The 20,846-nt window shown below is 41.1% G+C and overlaps 2 protein-coding genes across 3 annotated transcripts in view; both read right to left on the bottom strand.

Annotated features, from left to right (window-relative positions):
• fam151a (family with sequence similarity 151 member A) overlaps window positions 1–1,718 on the bottom strand; it is a 41,295-nt gene extending 39,577 nt beyond the window's left edge. The window contains exon 1 of one of the 2 annotated variants that reach the window (XM_034195799.1): window positions 1,665–1,718. The gene's annotated coding sequence lies outside the window, so the exon portion shown is untranslated. The remainder of the gene's footprint in view (window positions 1–1,664) is intronic. The other variant, XM_034195800.1, reaches the window with a different exon arrangement.
• Window positions 1,719–4,193: 2,475 nt separating this feature from the next.
• LOC117532456 (acyl-coenzyme A thioesterase 11-like) lies at window positions 4,194–20,413 on the bottom strand (the record flags this gene model as incomplete). The annotated part of the gene is given in 15 exon segments (XM_034195796.1): window positions 4,194–4,971; window positions 5,447–5,573; window positions 7,338–7,499; window positions 8,517–8,650; window positions 8,745–8,828; window positions 11,324–11,390; window positions 11,481–11,536; window positions 13,207–13,345; window positions 13,478–13,597; window positions 13,714–13,775; window positions 14,329–14,419; window positions 15,294–15,424; window positions 15,946–16,050; window positions 19,634–19,694; window positions 20,344–20,413. Coding segments are annotated over 15 exon segments (1,649 nt in total), but the record flags the coding sequence as incomplete, so codon positions are not given.
• Between the last annotated feature and the right edge of the window lie 433 nt (window positions 20,414–20,846).

Here is a 20,846-nt window from a genome sequence, read left to right as displayed (position 1 = left end):
GCCAGCCAATTGGAGAGTTTCATCAGCAGCACGTGGTAAAAACCACCAATGAGCGCTCAGCTCGAGATACAGCGAGCCGTTTCCCATCAAGCATTTCGCTTCCGCAGCCCGTGGAGAGCAACTGCGCCAACTCGCCTCGCCTCGCTCTCAAGGCTGCGGGCGTCTTTGTCCCGCGAAATTTCAAAGTCTCATGTAGGCGAGCCTCCAGAGCAAGTCGGACAAAATGACTAACCATCATGCAACGCACTAGCAAGACGTTGATCGCAACTGCGCAGGTCTTGCTTGTCTCAAACAAGCCTACTGTGTTGTCATGCGTAGAAATGGTGAATTACTGAGTTTAGGCACGTTAATAACGTTTTAATGAAGTTGACTACAGTATATTCATATTTGTCAGTGCTTTCATGTCAATTCGGCGAACATAAACATACATGATCGTGGTGAAGATGATGATTAAATTAGGATTACAAATCGGTAGTGAGAGCTGCTGAATTTCCTCCCGTGGGATGTGATATAAAAACAAATCGATTATTTTTGTAGTTGTAAACTCAAGTGGATGAAACTACATGTATTAGTGCTTTCATGTCAATTCGGCGAACATATGATAGATTAAATGATCGTGAGGATGATGATTAAAAATCGTTTGCTTGTGCCGGTCTGCATTTCCTGATGAGAAAACAAACCGATGCTTTTTGAAGTTGTACACCAACATGGATTAAACGTGTGGTTTTTTTACCACAATGTTGGGGAAATTAATGGATAAAATGCACGGATTATTATTATTATTATTATTCCCACTCCGATCGGGACACTAGGTCCACCGTTTCCCCGCAGCGAGGCTCCCCCCGTTGACAGTTTACGTGGGCTGGGTGCAGTCGCGGACTGGCCATCGGGACGAATCCCGATGGGCCGGTACCGAAGTGGGCCGGTCGGATAAGTCACTAGCACATCCCCCATAGGCGGCGCGTGAGGCTCAGGTTTGGGAAGACTAAATAACTTTTTTTACCTGACGCTGCCCGCCTCCGGCGTCTATAGAAAAGAGATCAACTCAGTGTGCGGAGTTTAAATCTCTCAAGTCATATTACAGGATAAAGGAAATACAGTTTAAACTGCCGTAGGCCTATGCAGAGAAGACGTCGACGTGTCGCACTTATCATTCATATTACATCATCAATCAGATCATCGATCATATAATATCATAATATATCATATATTTCCTTATCTGCCGTGTCTGGCCTTGCAACACTTACAGTGTCACATACTGTATGCAGAAGTATTATTTTAAGCAACACATTATGTTGACGAAACACTCGAGTCAAATGTAATTAAAGTCAGATCCACTCGTGTCTTAGATGTGAACGCGCTCTCAGCTGGTGAGAGAAACCCTGGCTTGATTTACCGAGTTGATAACCAGCGTCGTAGGACCGCTTAGCGAGATCTCGTTTGTTAGTTTGTTGTTGTTAGTTAGTTTGTTACTCAAACATATCCAGGGTCTGTTGAACTGGCTTCGTAGTACAGGGCACAGGTGGCTAGCAGCGCTAATGTCAAAGACACACACATTGCATTATATTTGTATTTTACCAGGATGCAGTGACACAAATATTTACATTTACTATCTACAGCACCCGCCGCCCCTGACATCCCCACTCCCCTCGTTGACAACTTACTAGCGGTACCGAAGTGGGCCGGTCGAGAGTCCCGGGATGATTTTTAGTCCCAGTCCACCACTAGCTACATGACTGTATGATCGCCCATATTGACGCACCTAATTCCTAAACTTCTAATAGATACAACATAAAGCGATCCTTCAGCCTCATATGAGCTCTCAGACACGTTCAACATTAAACTGTCATCGCTGTCTGAGCTTGCTGCTGTGTGCACCATCGTGCGTTTACATGCAGATGCTGGGATCCTGAACGGTGCAGCTGGAGCGCTGTGCCCGCAATGACGTCACACGTAATTTGGCGGGACTTGAAGAATCCCCGAGAAGATCCAGGAAATGGTCAACATTGAAGGGCAGATTAATGGTTATCAAAGTACAAATATCCAAAATCAGTTCAATAACGGTTTTCAAGGGGACAATATTTACTCAAATTGATGTGTTTGGATGATGGGGGAAACTCGTGTCACAGGCTCTTTAAGTAAAAGTACAAAAGTAGTACAATCAAAATGTAAACAAAGTTAGTACTCGTTATGCAGAGTATATTTCAAAGTATATTTGTTATTATGTTTTTAAATGTATTCTGTTTTCATACTTGTGAGAGCAATTTAGTGGTGTAGTTTGTCAAAATTGACCAAATTTAGATAGAATAGAATAGTACTACATTATAACATATGCTGTATCATATCTTTTTATATGTACAAAGTATCTACTCATTTAATAGGAATGTAGTGTAGTACAAAGTACAATATTCACCTCTGAAATGTAGTGGAGTAGAAGTAAAAAGTAACCTTAAATGTAAATACTGAAGTAAAACATGTCAAAAAAGTTCTTAAAGGTCCCATGTCATGTTTTTCCGGTTATTACCCGTCCCCTTGTGTGTTATGAAGGTTGTTCTGCATGTAAACGGTCTGCAGAGTCAAAAACCCTCAAAGTACACCCTGTAGGGAGTAAAACTCTAACACAGAGAAGACCTGTCTGTGCTGCCCCAGAACGCCTCATTGGAGATTTCTCTTTCTCTTCCTGGGTACAGTGACATGACCATACCCAATGGACCTCCGTGGAGCCACACACACACACACACACACACACACACACACACACACACACACACACACACACACACACACACACACACACACACACACACACACACACACACACACACACACACACACACACACACACACACACACACACACACACACACACACACACACACACACACACACACACACACACACACACACACACACACACACACACACACACACACACACACACACACACACACACACACACACACACACACACACACACACACACACACACACACACACACACACACACACACACACACACACACACACACACACACACACACACACACACACACAACTGTGACGCGCTGAGGGTGCTAGTGGAGCCTCGCAGCGGAGGCGCAACGTCCCGCCAACACGGCACCCAGACCTCACGCAGCATTCTCATCTGTTTGTCATTACTGGTGTCATGTTCTGGTTGCTAACGCCATTGTAACACATAATCACTGATGTTCCGCTGTAACGGTGGTGGACTCATCAGAACACAGTGGGCGAGCTGACCAATCAGAGCACAGTGGGCTCATAGGGAGGGGGGGGGGGCAGGAGCTCCAACAAGCCGTGTAGGACAGAGTGAATACACATACTAAGAGATGCTGTGTGAGAAACCAATGTGAGTTTGGAACATTGAACAATGTAAATCTATTCTAGTAGACCTCAACAATGGAATTATGATCAGTAGAAATGGCCATGACATGGGACCTTTAAGTACAGTACTTGAGTAAACGTACTTAGTTACTTTCCATCATTGGTTCAGGGTTAGGGTTAGTCTGTTGTTTGTTTAGAGTTGACCAAATCAAGTTTGAGCGGAGTTTGGTTGTACGCAGTCAAACAGACTGTGTGAAGAGCAGAAGTGGCAGATCATTGGTCCTCATGTAATCCCAGAACACATCGAGTGTTGTCTGACAACATTTATTAGTTAACAATAGCTTAACTGGCTACCTTCTTCTCTCTCCACTCCAACTCCAGTCCCGTTTCTCAAGTTGACTGTCAACAACAGGCAGCACACAGAGGAGGAAGTCGTGGAAACCGGCTGGCAACACTGGAGCCCCAGAACGGCAGCCCTTTCACCTCAGAGTCTTTCGGAGTCAGATTGACAGCCGAAGAGTTCACACATTTTCATGAGGATGTGATTACTTTGATGATTTCCTGCCTTTTCCTTAAACATCATAACACTTTGATTTTTGACCAAATACCTGCTAAACGAATTGTGATTCCATTGAAGCTTTGATGGTTGGATACCTGTTCCTAATCAGTAGACACATGTCTGTTTTTACGTTCAAATGGATGAGTTTGGCTTCAGTTCAGTCTCACAGGGCCATGCTAGTTCAAAGACTAAGATGATGTTACCATCATACTGACTCCAAGACTAAGCAGTATAATGCAGTGTTGTAATTATATGTTGTGTTTATTTTACAGTTTAATTATGAGTGGAAGGGCACAGTTGAAATCATTTTATTACAATGTCTTTAAAAAATAAAAATAAAACATCAATTTATTATAAAAAAGACAGAAGTACTTCTGCTCATTGCAGTCAGAATGTGTTGATATTTCTCTCACCATTAACTGCTACATTTAGTGTTTCTTTAAAAAAATTACCCGCATCTCATAAAAAGCCTGCAGTTGGTTAGTTTTACAAAAATATGAACCGTAGATTCACAGACAAAACGTATTTTTATCTGACAATAGCTAGACACAGACTCCAATGTTTCAATTGTGTGAAGGCACAATCATTCATATTGAATGAGTCTTTATTTTGAAATTAGGTCTGTGTTTTATATCAGAGTCTGGTTGAATATTAGAGCATTATTTTTTCTCGGCTCACTTTTTTGTGATATTTAGATTGAATCTAAATATCACCTTTTGATCACTGTGACCACTTAATGCCGTGTTAATAGTACCATGTTGTAAAGCAGCATCTTAACCTCACCCAACACTGTACACGTGATGTGAACTGGCCTGGAAATAACCCTGACTCTACAGCTTGGTGCTGTGGGGGGGCGCTGACAGACCGTCTGCAGCAGCATCCCAGGTGGGACTGTCTGTGTTTGTGGTCTGGTCTGGGTCAGTTGGCTCCTCAGAGGCCGACAGCAGTCTGTTTTTGGCGAGGTACTGGCTGCAGGAAGAGAAGGTGTGGTAGAAAGTGGAGGAGAGGCCGGCAATGTCCGTGGATATGTAGGGAATAACCTCTGGAGACGCCTGGTTATAGTAACTGACCTGGAGAAAGATACACATACATGGTTAGGTGTTCCATTATATCTACACTGAACACAAATATAAAGGCAACTCTTTTGTTTTTGCTCCCATTTTTCATGAGCTGAAATCAATGTACACAAAGGGCCTCTTTCTCTCAAATATTGTTTACACATTTTTATAAATCTGTGTTAGTGAGCACTCTTCCTTTGCCGAGATAATCCATCCACCTCACAGGTGTGGCATATCAAGATGCTGATCAGACAGCAGGATTATTGCACAGGTGTGCCTCAGGCTGCTCACAGTAAAAGGCCACTGGATGGATTAACTCAGCAAAGGAGAAGTGCTCAGATTTAGACACATTTGTGAACAATATTTGAGAGAAAGAGGCCTTTTGTGTAAGAAAAAGTCTTAGATAGAAAACTGGGAGCCAAACATTTTATATTTCTATCAGTTTATTTACCCATGACTAACCATATTAAACCAGTATTTGTCTCACCAGGGACATGTTGTCTTTAATCTCCAGGATGGTAAAGCCAGCACACAGAACCTCTCCTCTGTTATATCCTTCAGTGGGGGGGTGAGTGGGCAGGGACACTGAGCGCAGTGCGATGACGTATGGGTCTCTGAGGGGAAAAACACAAAAAACTGTTGGAGTGATCTTAGCCAGGACCTCCTTCTTAACACTTTAACTATTTAGCCTCCTTGTTTCTCTTTGGTTGACCTAGGACTAGGTGAAGGAAGATTAACCACCTCCACTATTCTTTGTTGAAACCCTTTTTCGCATACCTTTCCTTACAGGTGTCCATGGTCGCGTTCCCTGCAATACTTTGACCTAAACTTGTCCATTTTCCTATCGTTATTTCTTACCCCATTAACAGAGAATTTTGTTAAGCTGAACCTACTAAAGGTGGCCTTTTCGTTTAACCTTGACATTCTTAATTCCAGTTTGTGAAGCCTTGTTTTTTTAAAGGAATGGTATGCTCATGACACTCATTTTTAAATAATTATCATCCGATAAAACAGACCAGTCTCTGCCAGTCTTTTTTTTTTTTTTTTAATCCGATGACATTATCAGTGATTTTAAACTGATTAATTACCGAAATAACATCAACACTGTGGGCGGCGACATTTTACCGGACGTGACGTAAACCATGCGTTTGGTTTCGAGGACACGTTGATGTTCATGTTATTTACTGTAGTTACTCTCTTCAAATATGCCTCATTGTATTGCGAAACATTGCCACAATTCTGATAGGAACAATCCACGGAATGCCCGGTTCCATCTGTTGCCAAAAGGTAAGCGTAGGAAGTACGTTCGGAGGCAGTGGCTAGCGAAATGTGGCCGGCCCGAACCGAAAGATCCACAGGCGCATGTATGCAGCGAACATTTCAAGTTTCCGGACGACTACTCTGAGAGTATGATAAAACATAACATGGGATTTATTGAACAACCATTACTTAATGGAGATGCAGTACCATCGGTCTTTCTGGTGTCATCACCGACCAGGACACCAGTTCGGCCAGTTGAGAAATCTCCCTCTGCAAGTGTGAAGCGACAGAGGACCAGAAGTAGTGCTCGGAGTAAGAATAAGGTATGTTATGGCGCATTTCCATTGCAGCGGGTAGCCCCATTTAAACGTCCTTTATCGTCCAGGCCAGGCCAGTTTTTGGTGGCCTTTCCATATAGCGTAGTACCGGCTAGTGGGTATTTTCCCCCAGTTTTTCCGGCCCCATAAAATCGTGGTTCTAGGGCCAGGGACAACGAGGCTGAGTATGCTAAACTAGAGAGGGAATCGCTAGCAAGGGTGGTACTACATGCATACATATCTAGTAATCAAAATCATTGTATCTACTAAGTAGTACTAAGTAGGCTCGAACCTGTATGGCTGAATTCCCCCATCCAATCTCTTCATATTGCTCAAAAGTTCTTCCTCGGCTGACGAGTCCGAACTCAAATACTCCATGTTTTCGTGTGTTTACAAAGTGAACGCATGAATGACGTCACGACCATCACGTGACTACTGAAAATGGGCAAAATGGCAGCGGCCTGACGGAATATACAGGTTTTGATAAAAAAGAGCTATAAAATCATTATTTACCGGGGAATATCGCTGATTTCTTCAGGGTATGGTTTAAACATAATGTTTCACTAAATACTGAAGTTTTGATTAATTATCTAATGACTGGAGCATTCCTTTAACCTAGTACACACACAATATGCTCTAAACATTAAATACCATAATGATCCTATTCTGATTACTTTACTACTACATTATATAACAATATATTTCGTGCAAGATATCCTACAACAACAAAGTGACAGTAAATTCTGAAAGATAAGGGGTATGTGACCTTTGACCTCTCATTTAGCCATTCAGTGTACTGACCCGCTGCCACACGGCTTCCTCTTGGAAGCCAACAAGATGAAGTCTTGAATCCCTTCTGGTTGGGCTGAAGTCGGGGAACCCACCCCCCCCTGACGCACTGAGGGGGTCACCACTCGATACAGGAAGTCATCATCATCCACCCGGTATATCAGCTCACAATTCCTGATGTAGGGAAGGACAGAGAGGGGGATGGGAAATAATAATGACTATATTGTTAAAGTCATTGTAATATCATTTTATATTTATTCATTATTTTGCCAAGAGTTACATTTAAAAATGAATATCATGTCACTATGATAAACTTGAAGCTATAGCCACTCTCCTTTAGCAAAGCATAGCATAATGACTGGAGTTGGGTGCAAACAGCTAGCCTGACTTTATACCAAGGTACAAAACTAACATACCAGCCCCTGAAAAAGTTCAATGATTATCCATGCAAAAAGGGTTTTTGTATGCCACACAGCACTTAACTCTTTCTTAAAAATAATTAAGATTCATTTAAAGTAAAATGTTGTTTTGTTGGAGAGTATAACCTTGACGTGGTCCCTGAACCTTTTTAAAGATGACATATTCTGCTAATTCTCAGGTGTATATCAGCATGTAGTGTCTCTACTTTAAAGAGTCCTCTCCTGCTGATGTTCAGGTGTATATCAGCATGTAGTGTCTCTACTTTAAAGAGTCCTCTCCTGCTGATGTGCAGGTGTATATCAGTATGTAGTGTCTTGTGTCTCTACTTTAAAGAGTTCTCTCCTGCTGATGTTCAGGTGTATATCAGTATGTAGTGTCTCTACTTTAAAGAGTCCTCTCCTGCTGATGTTCAGGTGTATATCAGTATGTAGTGTCTCTACTTTAAAGAGTCCTCTCCTGCTGATGTTCAGGTGTATTTCAGTATGTAGTGTCTCTACTTTAAAGAGTCCTCTCCTGCTGATGTTCAGGTGTATATCAGTATGTAGTGTCTCTACTTTAAAGAGTCCTCTCCTGCTTCTGTTCAGGTGTATATCAGTGTGTGTGTGTGTGTGTGTGTGTGTGTGTGTGTGTGTGTGTGTGTGTGTGTGTGTGTGTGTGTGTGTGTGTGTGTGTGTGTGTGTGTGTGTGTGTGTGTGTGTGTGTGTGTGTGTGTGTGTGTGTGTGTGTGTTCCAGTGCCTCTCTGACTCTGGTGAGTGTGCGTGCGTGCGTACTGATAATGTGGGTCCCAGCTGGGCCGGTCGCTGAGCTCTGCCAGCAGCCTGAAGGCTCTGTGAGCAGGAACATCCACCTCTGACTCCACCCTGAAACTCAGCATGGACTTATGCTCCAGGGTGAACAGACGGACCTGAACACAGATCAACCTGTGATCAGACAAACAGCTCCTCATTGGGGGACAGCAAAAGATCATTCTTGTAAATGAAACAGAACAACTCAGGTACCTTGTCTTTCTCAGAGCTGAGGCGCCAGTTTTTTCTAGCAGCCAACATCTTCAGAGCGGAAACATTGTTATAGCTCAGATACACCTGGACACACACACACACACACACACACATAAATATTCTATATGTGTTTACAGAATGTTTTCCCTATTTTCCGACAGCTATTAATAGTAATTGATATAGAACAGTACAGTATGAAATTCAACCTGCAGATCATTTCTCACAGTCAACATAAGGTCTGTTTGTTAAGGTAGAATGCAGATGATGAAGTCTAGAAGTGTCCATTTTAATGTCGTATTTTAACATGCAATGAAACAATACAATTCCTAATGAAAGCATCAAATATTATCTGAATAAATGTGCCTTGTGCTTGATCGGTAGACTGTCAGTCAAAAGCAAGGTACATGAATTTAAACGCGCACATGCTTTTAACTTGTTCAGTAAGCCTAGTAATAAAAAGCTACATTTTATAAATGGAAAACTTGTGTGGCCCTTGGATCATGAATCATTAATACCGCTCTCTCAAAAGCTCCAAGACCTTTGATCCTGATGTCCGTTGTTATCAGTGTGTTCTGTCTCCTCTGAATGTAGATGAAGCAGCTGTTGCTAAAACTGATCTCTATAGTACACCATGTGCATATGCTTCCGAGAGTATTCTAATTGATTTTGTATAATTTAAAGTGTGTATTCTTAGATACTCTTCTGAATATATGTATTTTCTATTGTGAATATGTATATATTTGTTTTTAATGTTTATTTAATTTAATTTGTATTCTATTTTTAACAAATGTTGTAATCCTTGTACAATGACTGTCATGATCTATCTATGTATTTATCTAACAACCACAAAGAGGATACTGAATCAGTACACGACAGCTGGATGGAAGATTTCAAAGGTCTTATTAACGGTCCATTTGATCTTATCTGTCTCTATGAAAAACATCACACATGTGAAATGCATTTCCATTGAATTCAAATTGAAAATGATTATTATTAAATTTTTGTCTTTAACAACTGAATTGTTTTTCATTATAAAAGAAATATTCTCTATGCCAGAATATATTCAACAGAGAATTGTGCCCTGACAGTGTTTGTTTAACCTCATGCTGCACAACCCTAAAAACACTGCCATCAGTCTTCACTGTGTTTAGGTGTACTTAACACTAGAACCGCCAGAGATACCTTTATACCTAAAACCGCCACTGGGGTCAAATTGACCCAGCATGAATGCATTGATTTTCAAAGTAAAAGTATTGCTTTAAAAAGAAAAATGGTCCTGTGGTATTGGTATTTTGTTAAATTGTTTCGTTTATTAACGCTACAATATAGCGTTTCGTGAGGCGGTTGTCGTTGTTGGGTGAAAAGCAAACAGCTGTTTGCTGCGGAGCCCAGCGCAAGCAGTCTCCCGTGAGCGGGAGCGCGCTCCTTCAGTACAGACTGTCGCTATCAATCTATCTCTCTCTCTCTCTCTCAATCTATCTCTCAATCTATAAGGAACCGCAGTAGACAAAAGGCGTTGCTATAGCAACACGTCATGTTTGTTTACACACAAAATCAATAGCGCGACAAGGAGTGGGGTCAATATGACCCGCTTGGCGGAAATAGGTATAAATGGCAATTATTTTGCCGATTTCTTCAATCTGACTTCATATTGACCATTTTTAACAACATAGGGTGCTACATAACACACTTTCAGGAAAATTCACGGACTGGGAGACTTTAATATGTTATTGAAAAAAGTTACATACAATAAAAAAACAGCTCTGGGTCAAATTGACCCCGTTGGCGGTTCTAGTGTTTGAGCAGGCTTCACCATAGAAAGCTGTTTCAATAAAAGGCTGTCCGGCGTTGTGATTGGACAGTTGATTATTGTTCCCATTGGTATCAACGATGCATGTAGCTTTTTGAAAGAACAAATCCTCAGCACCTCTTCATTAAACTGATAAGAGTTCTTTGGATCCAGTGACACTGCTCTCTGCTGAACACTTCACCTCTGCTTGGTTTTCTATGTGATTACATTTAATGTGGTATGTAACAATACTTAACAGCTCATTCAGTTATACAAACAACTTTGTCATAAAAATGTCACATCACATGTATATTAGTTCACTTTATCTTGTTTGTATTTGTTTTTCTTACGGCACTTCTTGTCCATAAAGCTACATTCATGCAAACTCCTTTGAAAGACATCATGATCTGTCTGTTCTGGGTCTGAATATTTCGATGCAGGTTGAATGTTCAGAAGCTAGGGTTAGGGTTAGGGTTAGGCTAACCCTAACCCTCTCTGTCATGTTCTGCTGACTAACGGTTATTTTGTGGGGGAATAAAACGTTCCCAGAGAAAGACCATACTGGTGATCCAATAGTGACGTTGTTGACCAGTTAGTGGAGGTCAATAAACAATAAGCTGTGCCGTCTCAAAGTACAGCCAGCAAGCTGGTGCTGTTTTCTGGCCCTCTCTCTCTCTGAGCACCCATTCATCTCCAGCTGTGTACATGTGTGTTGATCTGTATTGCATGTGTAACTGATCACAGCACATGTCTTTGTTGCTGATCCTCCTGAGTGGTTCTGATCACTCACCTGGTTTCTGGGGTCCCAGGGCACAGACAGAGGGACCTCGCCCTGCTTCTGGGAAATGATGTACTTTCTGAAACAACAAGAAGGGAGAAATAAGAAGAAGACATTTCTACAAACACTGTCAGAGTACGTGCTCTTAACAGGAACACAAATATTTGACCTGTCCAGTCTGATCTTCTTCCTGGCTATGGCCTCTTGAAACCTCCTCTCCCCTTCCTGTGAGTGAAAGACACATTCTTTTTAATTTAACAACTAAATTCCTCTATCCATCTTCTCATGGACATCCTCCTTTCATATTTAGGCTCAAAGTAGGCATGAGCCTATTGTTTTTTATGAAGAGGCTTTGTGTATTATTTTAGACATATTATCGTCAAAAGGGGTCATTTACTTTAGAGGCTTCTATCTTTTATGGGTCAAACTCAACATTTACTACATTTCCAAAGACATCGTTAGACGATGACATCATCAAGCTTTTGTCTTCTAAGTTGCTTCGTACTTGATTGTTTTTTTGTAGTTATGATTATGAGCATTAAATGATCCCACAAAGCTCGGGATACATAAAAATAAGTGCACAAAGTTAACCTTCTTGCCTGGACATTGAATATTGTCCTGTGCTTACTGTTGCCCCAGAAGCAGTTTATTTTGAGTTCAATTTCCTGTTTTATTTCTTAATGATTTAGACCAGTGGTTCTCAAACTTTTTTCACTCATGTACCCCCTTTGAAAAAAAAATCAGCCAAGTACCCCCTGATCAGTGCAAAAACTATTTGTTAAGGACAAAATGCCTATATAAAGAGGTACAGTACAGCGCTGCACCATCAGTGTCTGATTTATTAAAACAACAACATTGTAACTGAGAAACACCTAAATGCTACATTTCAAATGTTTACAATCCATCACTAAATTCATGGCAAACCAATTTTAACATCATGCAATAACACTAAGACGACATTAGTTGCATTGAACTGATCTTTTTAATAAGTTGTACTTACAATGTAGTGAAAAACATGGGCTTGTGCTTCACTGAGGATCTTTGTCATTCTGACAGGGAGGCAAACTGCAGTTATTACACTTCACGTTTTGGAATATGTGTAACTCTGTTCATATAAAACCCACTCTGCTCAAACTTCGTTACTTTTCCTAAAATTATATATAAATATATGAGCATTTTATCAGCATGGGATTTTGACCCCTCATATAAACATATGCATAATGCTGCGCTATACTTTGCGGCCACACACCGTTGCCAAGCAACGCTTATTGTTTAGGTCCTTTTGATAAGCAGGCAGTCATATCATTAACTAGAACTAGCTAGATCTGATAGATTTGGACATAAAGGCGAGTGAAGTCTAACCGGACGCGAGAGAGAGATCCGATCAGCTGCTGCTGACGGAGAACACGCAGCTCTGCATGATCACAGCTCCGCCGCTGTGACGGACCGTTGAGCTGAGCAAAAATACACTAAGAGTTAGACCTAACACACTTAGCTAGTTTATCTACTCTGGAACTAGCTAAACTAGTTATAAATATATTTATTCTTTACTGTCGGGTCACTTATTACAGGTTCAGCGAGCTGCACGAGACTGACGGGCTGTCAGGAGAGGGAGAGGAAAAGAGAGCACCCCGTTTATTGTTCCCATTTTATTATCCAGAGTTTCTGTAAACCTTTGAAACAAAGTAGTTAATCTACTATTAGTAGTTTGTGTAAATGCATTAATGTTTTTTTTTTCATTAACATAAAAAAAATCTCACGTATCCCCTGCAGTACTCCAACGTACCCCTAGGGGTCCGCGTACCCCCATTTGAGAACCACTGATTTAGACGATTCAAATGGGATGATGTTTTTTGTCATGTTATTAGTCAAACCTTATAATGCAGTTCACTCACCAGGGGTTCGGGTCGTATCCGTGGTAACGTACAGAGCTTCCTGTGGTCGTCGAGCACCTCGAAGGTCATGAAGGCAGAGTTAATGTGTCGGTTGGGCCCCGCCTCATGGTAGGCTTCTGCTCGCACCCCCACCTCCATGCTGCAGCACCAGAGACACAGATCTTTAGAGTCTATATCTTAATACTGAGCTGGTGGTCTACTTTCTCTACATAAATCAGTCTAGATTCATCTCATCTGATCTCTTCTGTATGTTGCAGTAGGATTGTGATACCTGTTTTTGAAGGCGTTGTTGACGATGGCCCTCAGGAGCAGCCTGTCTCCCACCTGAGAGGGTCCTCTGAAGGTGAACATGTCGATGGTGCGCAGAGTCGGGTGAGCCTGACACAGACGGCTGCACCACAGAGAGAGGGGAGGAGAAACCTATAACCCTGGTGCAATCATGTGTGTGTGTGTGTGTGTGTGTGTGTGTGTGTGTGTGTGTGTGTGTGTGTGTGTGTGTGTGTCTACCTGGCAGCAATTGTAGCTACATTCACCATCCAGGCCATGATCTGTCCTCCAAATGTATTCACCTGGTAGTTAGATAAACAGACATTTAGATTTTTGATTTGATTTATTTCAAACGTGTAAAACAATAATACAAAAAATTATAATAATAATTAAATGAAACAAGAGAATTATGATACTCTACAAACTTAAGCAGTATCAAATTGACTTACAAATGATATATAAACAAATGATCTACCTAATTACACATCCGAAAATGAAATGATGATGCAGTCAACTTATGCCTACAGTCTATAATGGCAAAGCACTGAGGAAATATAGAGGAAGGGGCATTAAATCCTTTGAACAACATTTAGTAGACACTTTTAAGTGTCTTACAATACTGCAAATAAAATGAAGATACAAACTCAGAACAATAAACCTGTGTTGTATTAGATTTGTGCGCAATTGCACCAAACCAAAATGTTATATTGAAGCTAAAAAGACAAAAAAAACATATAACAAATGTCGGATTATAGTAGCATCAACAATAGTATACATTTCCAGAAAACAGACGGTAAAAGATGAGAGGCCCACAGAAAGATACACAAACAAACAGACAATAAATACAAAAATAACCTGATGGTTAGCATGGGGGGGTAGGACCAGCTGCAACACTCGCCACGGGGGTGCTGCGCTGCGGCCACCGCAGGACCGACGGACGGGGGGGCAAGCGAACAACACACACACACACAACACACACACACACACACACACACACAACCACACCAACACACACACACACAACACATCACACACACACACAACACACACACACACACACACACACACACACACACACACCACACAACACCACACACACATACACACACACACACACACACACACACACACACACACACACACACACACACACACACACACACACACACACACACACACACACACACACACACCACACACACACACACACACACACACACACACACACACACACACACACACACACACACCACACACACACACACACACACACACACACACACACACACACACACACACACACACACACACACACACACACACACACACTAACACACACACGTTAAATAAAATGCAATATTTAAAAGGATATGGTTTGTCTTATTATTTATTTTTTCCAAAGATCGTCAGTTTGCCGTGTTCATCATGATTCTTCCTAACTTCCCTCCTCTGTCTGTAGCACTGAACTCCTCCGCTAACAACGTAGCTCTTTAAAATCCGCCCTGATATCCATAGTTTATCTGCAGCTGCCCACTCTGTAGTGCGTTGTGTTGAGGAAGTGTGTATTTGTGGCAGCGGGGCGGGGTGTGTCTAAACAGATTTGCATGCCTTATTGCAAGCCCAGTGTTTCCAGAATGTGATACAATCTAAATTATTTGAAACATATTTCCTCCCTTCTTCAGGGTTTTTAAATCCTGTTCTCTGTATTTAGTCTCGTATTCTCCTTCAAAGTCTAAACCCACTGCAGTATCTCTATCAGGGGAACAGCTACCCTTAATGTGTTCTTCTGTATGTTGTGGTGTTTATCAAGCCTACCCTGCAGGACAGACCCGTGGGAGAGCAGATCTTTGATGATGTCATCGTGTAGCATCCTGACCCTGCGTCTCTCAGCCGCCACACTGTACTCCACCTGCTCCTTCTCAGTGTGAGGCACCACGGGCTTCAGGATCACCTGGGAGGACATGATGGTGAGGGTGTCTGCTTAGTGTTTGGAAAGTCTTTCAAAGTTTAAAAAAATGACATGAAAATCTGTGAATGAATTTTGCTTTTCAATAATGATTTTGAACAGTGTAGTCAGTGTTGTAGCAAGTTTCCACTGACAACATCACACACAATCCTGAAAGCCAAGAGGGTCATTAAAAAGGAATTTAGTAAAGAGTGGTTCAGGAATGAGTCCTTTAACCCAGAAAGGAGTCAGCTTTTTAGCACTTCTGTTTGTAGGTACTGTACATGTGTTGGATTAGATGCCTGAAATAAGGTATGTGGTTAACACAATATATTTGTATGTGTTGTGTGTCAGTAAATACACCCCTGGTGAATTTCTGGAGCTTCTATGTGTCCTAAAAATGGCGGTTGGAAACAAGTGACTAAATGATAATACTTAACGTCATTAGCCCCTTTAGCTTAGAGGTGGTGCTGCACAGCCATGAGGCCGTCGTTGACTTTGTTTATAGGCTGACGGTATAGCCTTACCTTTTTCCCTGTGTTTGAGCGCTGGGTAACAAAGGTGGCGAAGGCGTGACAGACCCTCCAGTGCCGATCAGAGAACAGATCCTCACAGCTGACCTGCACGTCCACCTGGCAGGACAGGAAACAGAATAATTCTACTTCTACAGCTGAAATCAGTTACCTTGGAGCTAGACAAGGCCTTTCAGTTCAAGTTTATATATAAATCCGAGCCGTCAGGGCCCTCTGAGAGCCTAAGATGCTCTACAAAATAATATTTAAAAACATAAAAAATATTTTTTTGTTATATTTTTACCAAAATAACTTGATTTAATTGTATTTAAAATAACATTTCCAAAGAAATAAATCCTTCGAATCTGCCTATTCAGTTTCTGTTTGAATGTGAAGGGTTAAATGAAAGAAGCTCCTTTAGCCGTCTCTGCTGTGAAGATAGGAGCTGATTGGCGGTCCTGCTGTAAATTCACAGAGGGCCCGCTATAGAGAGGCAAAGTCCCGCCCATCTACTTCCGCCCCATGAGACCTTATTTCTGAAAAATTATGTATTGAAGTCAATGGAGAGAGAAAACGTATCTTTCGATCCCGTTTGAATTGTGCCACGAATTACACACATAATGTTTGTCAATCTTAACAAATAATTTCCATGTCAAAAAAGTCACAATTTGTCGTAAAACTGTTGAAATATAAGACTATGAAAAATACACAACTGGAAAGACTACAAATCCCAGAATCCCGGTCCCGCATGCTGGCTCTTACGGAACCGACTAACTCCCCTTGTGTGTACTGTATGCACAGCTCTCAACGTGCCCAGACTTGGAGTGATTTTCACCTCTTTTAATACTTTCCGCCTCATTCTGAAAGAAAGAAGTGAAATGTTCCAACGTGACGGCCGTCTTGGTGTGTGGTGCGAGACGGGAGATGTAGTTCATTGAGCGGTTTCACACAAAAAAATTGTTACTTCACAGTTTTACGACACATTTTAATTTTTTTGACTTGCAAAATTATCTTTTAAATTGACAAACATCATATGTGTAATTCGTGGCACAATTCAAACGGGATCGAAAGATAATCTTTCTCTCGCCATTGACTTCAATACATACTTTTTCCGAAATAAGGTCCCATGGAGCTCCCCCGGAAAGGGAGGGACTTCGCCTCTCTATATTAACTGAACGAGAGAGTAATGTCAAATGACAGTACAATTGACCAATCATATCTTCCCTCTAAATGGGTGGGTTTTATTATCGCGGACTTTGTGACAAGTTCCGCCTGCTGTGAAGCTTTTCTTGTTACCGTAGTAACAACAACTTCCTGTCAACAACGTAAACTCACCTTCAAAATAAAAGCATATCCATACAAAATAGGAAGCCAAGCCAAATTACACTTAAGACATACTGCAACGAAAGTAACAAACAATGCAATATCCTTTTCAATTTCAAAGAACACAAATGTAGTTATTTACAAGTGTTGTTTTGTGTGGTATAAAAGTCACGGCTCGCCACTGTCCTCTAGTGATGGGAATTATGGCTCTTTGAAGGGAGCCGGATATTATGGCTCCGTTCCTTTCAAAGAGCCGTTCAAAAGAGACGTTTTCTTAGAGGGGGCGGGGTTACTAGGTTTATCTGCGAAATAATCACCAGGATAATGATTGACTGCATTGCCAGACCTAATGTCAATAATCTGCATTGTAAACATGAAACAAGGTGGTGCCATATCCATGTCATTCATGTCAGTGAATGTACTTTGAATTGACCCTCTGTACGTGTTAAGTAAATAAAGTTGCCTTGCCTTGAATGAAATTCACGCAACTCTTAATATTAGATACTGTGTTTTTAAGTGGCGATGGAGATTATTTGTTGACCCTGCTTTAAAGGATATTTTTCCTTTACAAATGGTGTGCTTTATCACTGCCTGGGTTTTGGTTGAAGTGTATCCAAATGCTGCTGCGTTTTCGCGTTTGGCTAATTTTCCATCCGAAAAACACGTCGTCTACCTGTCCTGTACCACTCGTTATGACTAGTGATGTGTCGGTCGCGAACGAGCCGATTTTTTTGAACGGCTCTTTGGTACGAACGAGGGGAACCGAGTCGTACTTGGTGAGAGCCGTTCTTTTAATCGTTCAATCGTCACAGAGCTAATGACATTAGTTACCATCAGCTAGCTTTGGACTTTTACTGTCATTCTACAACATAGGGTTGCACAACTAACTGCCGTTTTAATATCCTGATGCTACACGGGAACATAGCACTGACAGCCTGAGTCAGGTGGAATGACAGTACATACTTCTGAATTGCTTGCCAAATGTCAGCCTCTCAACAGGCTGGGGTGGGTATTGTAGAGGACAGTAGTGATGTGTCGGTCGCGAATGAGCCGATTCTTTTGAACGGCTCTTTGGTACGAACGAGGGGAACCGAGTCGTACTTGGTGAGAGCCGTTGTTATCATTAAATCGTTGGTCCGCACTCACTGCCTGCCAAAATCCACTCGCCTTTTAAAAAGCTTGATTTTGTTCCCCAAACGTATTCTGTGAAGACCCGCCCCTACTCTGATTGGTAGGTTTCAGCACGAGGAGTGAGATGGGGTGGGTCTTAACGGAATACGCGCGAGAGAGAGAAGTCATAACAAGTGGTACAGGACAGACAGACAACGTGTTTTTCGGATGGAAAATGAGCCAAACGCGAAAACGCAGCAGCATTTGGATACACTTCAACCAAAACCCAGGCAGTGATAAAGCGCACCATTTGTAAAGGCAAAATATCCTTTAAAGCAGGGTCAACAAATAATCTCCATCGCCACTTACAAACACAGTATCTAATATTAAGAGATGTGTGAATTTCATTCAAGGCAAGGCAACTTTATTTACCTAACACGTACAGAGGGTAAATTCAAAGTACATTCACTGACATGAATGACAGGGATATGGCGCCACCTTGTTTAATGTTGACAATGCCGATTATTGACATTAGGTCTGGCAATACAGTCAACCATTATCCTGGTGATTATTTTGCAGATAAACCTAGTAACCCCGCCCTGAACGGCTCTTTGAAAGGAACGGAGCCATAAGATCCGGCTCCCTTCAAAGAGCCATAATCCCCATCACTAGTTATGACTTCTCTCTCTCGCATATTCCGTTAAGCCCTTCCCCATCTCACTCCTCGTGCTGAAACCTACCAATCAGAGTAGGGGCGGGTCTTCACAGAATACGTGTGGGGAACAAAATCAAGCTTTTTAAAAGGCGAGTGGATTTTGGCAGGCAGTGAGTGCGGACCAACGATTGAATGATAACAAGAACGGCTCTCACCAAGTACGACTCGGTTCCCCTCGTTCGTACCAAAGAGCCGTTCAAAAGAATCGGCTCGTTCGCGACCGACACATCACTACTGTCCTCTACAATGTACTTCTACTTATGTGCAATATATATTTACTGTAAGTAGCTGTGCAATTTATACTACTAACTTGTTATACTTTCATCTGGCTGCTATATAGCTTGCAAATTAATTTGTAATTTCTAGTTTGTTATCTTTAATATTTTTGTTATGCTTGCTTCTTGAGTGACATATGAATATATTAAGCTACCTTTGGCTCTTTGCTGTAACAATCGTACATTTCTCCTCTGTGGGACGAATAAAGGTATTCTGATTCTGTTTCTATACTACAATTGTTGTTCATGTTTGTTTACAAAGCGTGATGCATTTTCTGACCTCCATGCTGGTGTTGAAGGCTCTGTTGACCTTCGCCTTGATGTTCACCACCTGACCCACACTGCACAGAGATGAAGGGGGAATGTATTTACAATATACACACAAACACACATGCACACAAACAATCTGAACACACACTTCCTGTTACCAGTGGTGGAATGTAACTGAGTACATTTACTCAAGTATTGTAACTTAGTTTAAATTAGAGGTACTTATACTTTACTTGAGTGTTTCCTTCACTACTGAAAGGGAAATATTGTACCTTTTACAACATTACATCCATCTAACAGCTTTAATTATCTTACAAATTCAGATGTTCGCATGTAAAGCTGTTTAATAATTGTGTTGAGTTTACAACATATTATATATTGATAGTTTATCAAATAGGAGGTTAAGTTATAAATTAAACTAGCCAATAGTTTACAAAATATTAGCTTTTTGAGAGAGTCAGACAAAATGTGTAATTATTATGTAAAAAATGATAAATAATAGTTTTGAGTGTTTTTGTAATTTATTTTAGATTGTTCTGCATTGGATACTCTTACATGTAATCCTTACAATCATTTTTTAATTCATTGCTTACTTTTATGAAATTGAATACTATACTTAATTCAGGACTTTTACTGGTAACCTAGTTTTCTTTACAGTGAGATTTTAGTACTTTTATTTAAGTAAAGCATCGTAATACTTCTTCCACCTCCGCCTGTTACCTGATGGTATGTTCAAAGTGGATGTCGTCCATGGATGCAGTGATGCAGGGACACCCAGCATGCCTTTCAGCTGCACATATCAAACACACACATGTGATCATGTTCTAAATGTCTAGTCAGTTCTTACGCAGACTGTGGACACAAAAAAAGGAAATAATTTCAACACAAACCACTTGACTAATATTTACTGAATCTATCTCTCTCAATTAAATTCAAAGGGGCTTTATTGGCATGAAAGTTAAATATAACAATGTTGCCAAAGCATCAAAATACAAAATAATTAACAACATTAACATACATTTCAAATGTTTACATATTATTGACCCCACTGCAGTCAGCATGTCGTTGTGTCCCTGAGACACTTCACCCCAAATTGCTCCTGTGGGGATTGCCCACTGTATTGAGTATGTAAGTCGCTTTGGATAAAAGCGTCTAACAAGTAACATGTAATTGAGACTGTGTATATATATATATATATATATATATTGAGATATATAGAGAGA

This window comes from Gymnodraco acuticeps, unplaced genomic scaffold (genome assembly GCF_902827175.1).
Source record: "Gymnodraco acuticeps unplaced genomic scaffold, fGymAcu1.1, whole genome shotgun sequence".
In the NCBI taxonomy this organism is placed as follows: Eukaryota; Metazoa; Chordata; class Actinopteri; order Perciformes; family Bathydraconidae; genus Gymnodraco; species Gymnodraco acuticeps.
This window is presented reverse-complemented; position numbering and strand designations above follow the sequence as displayed.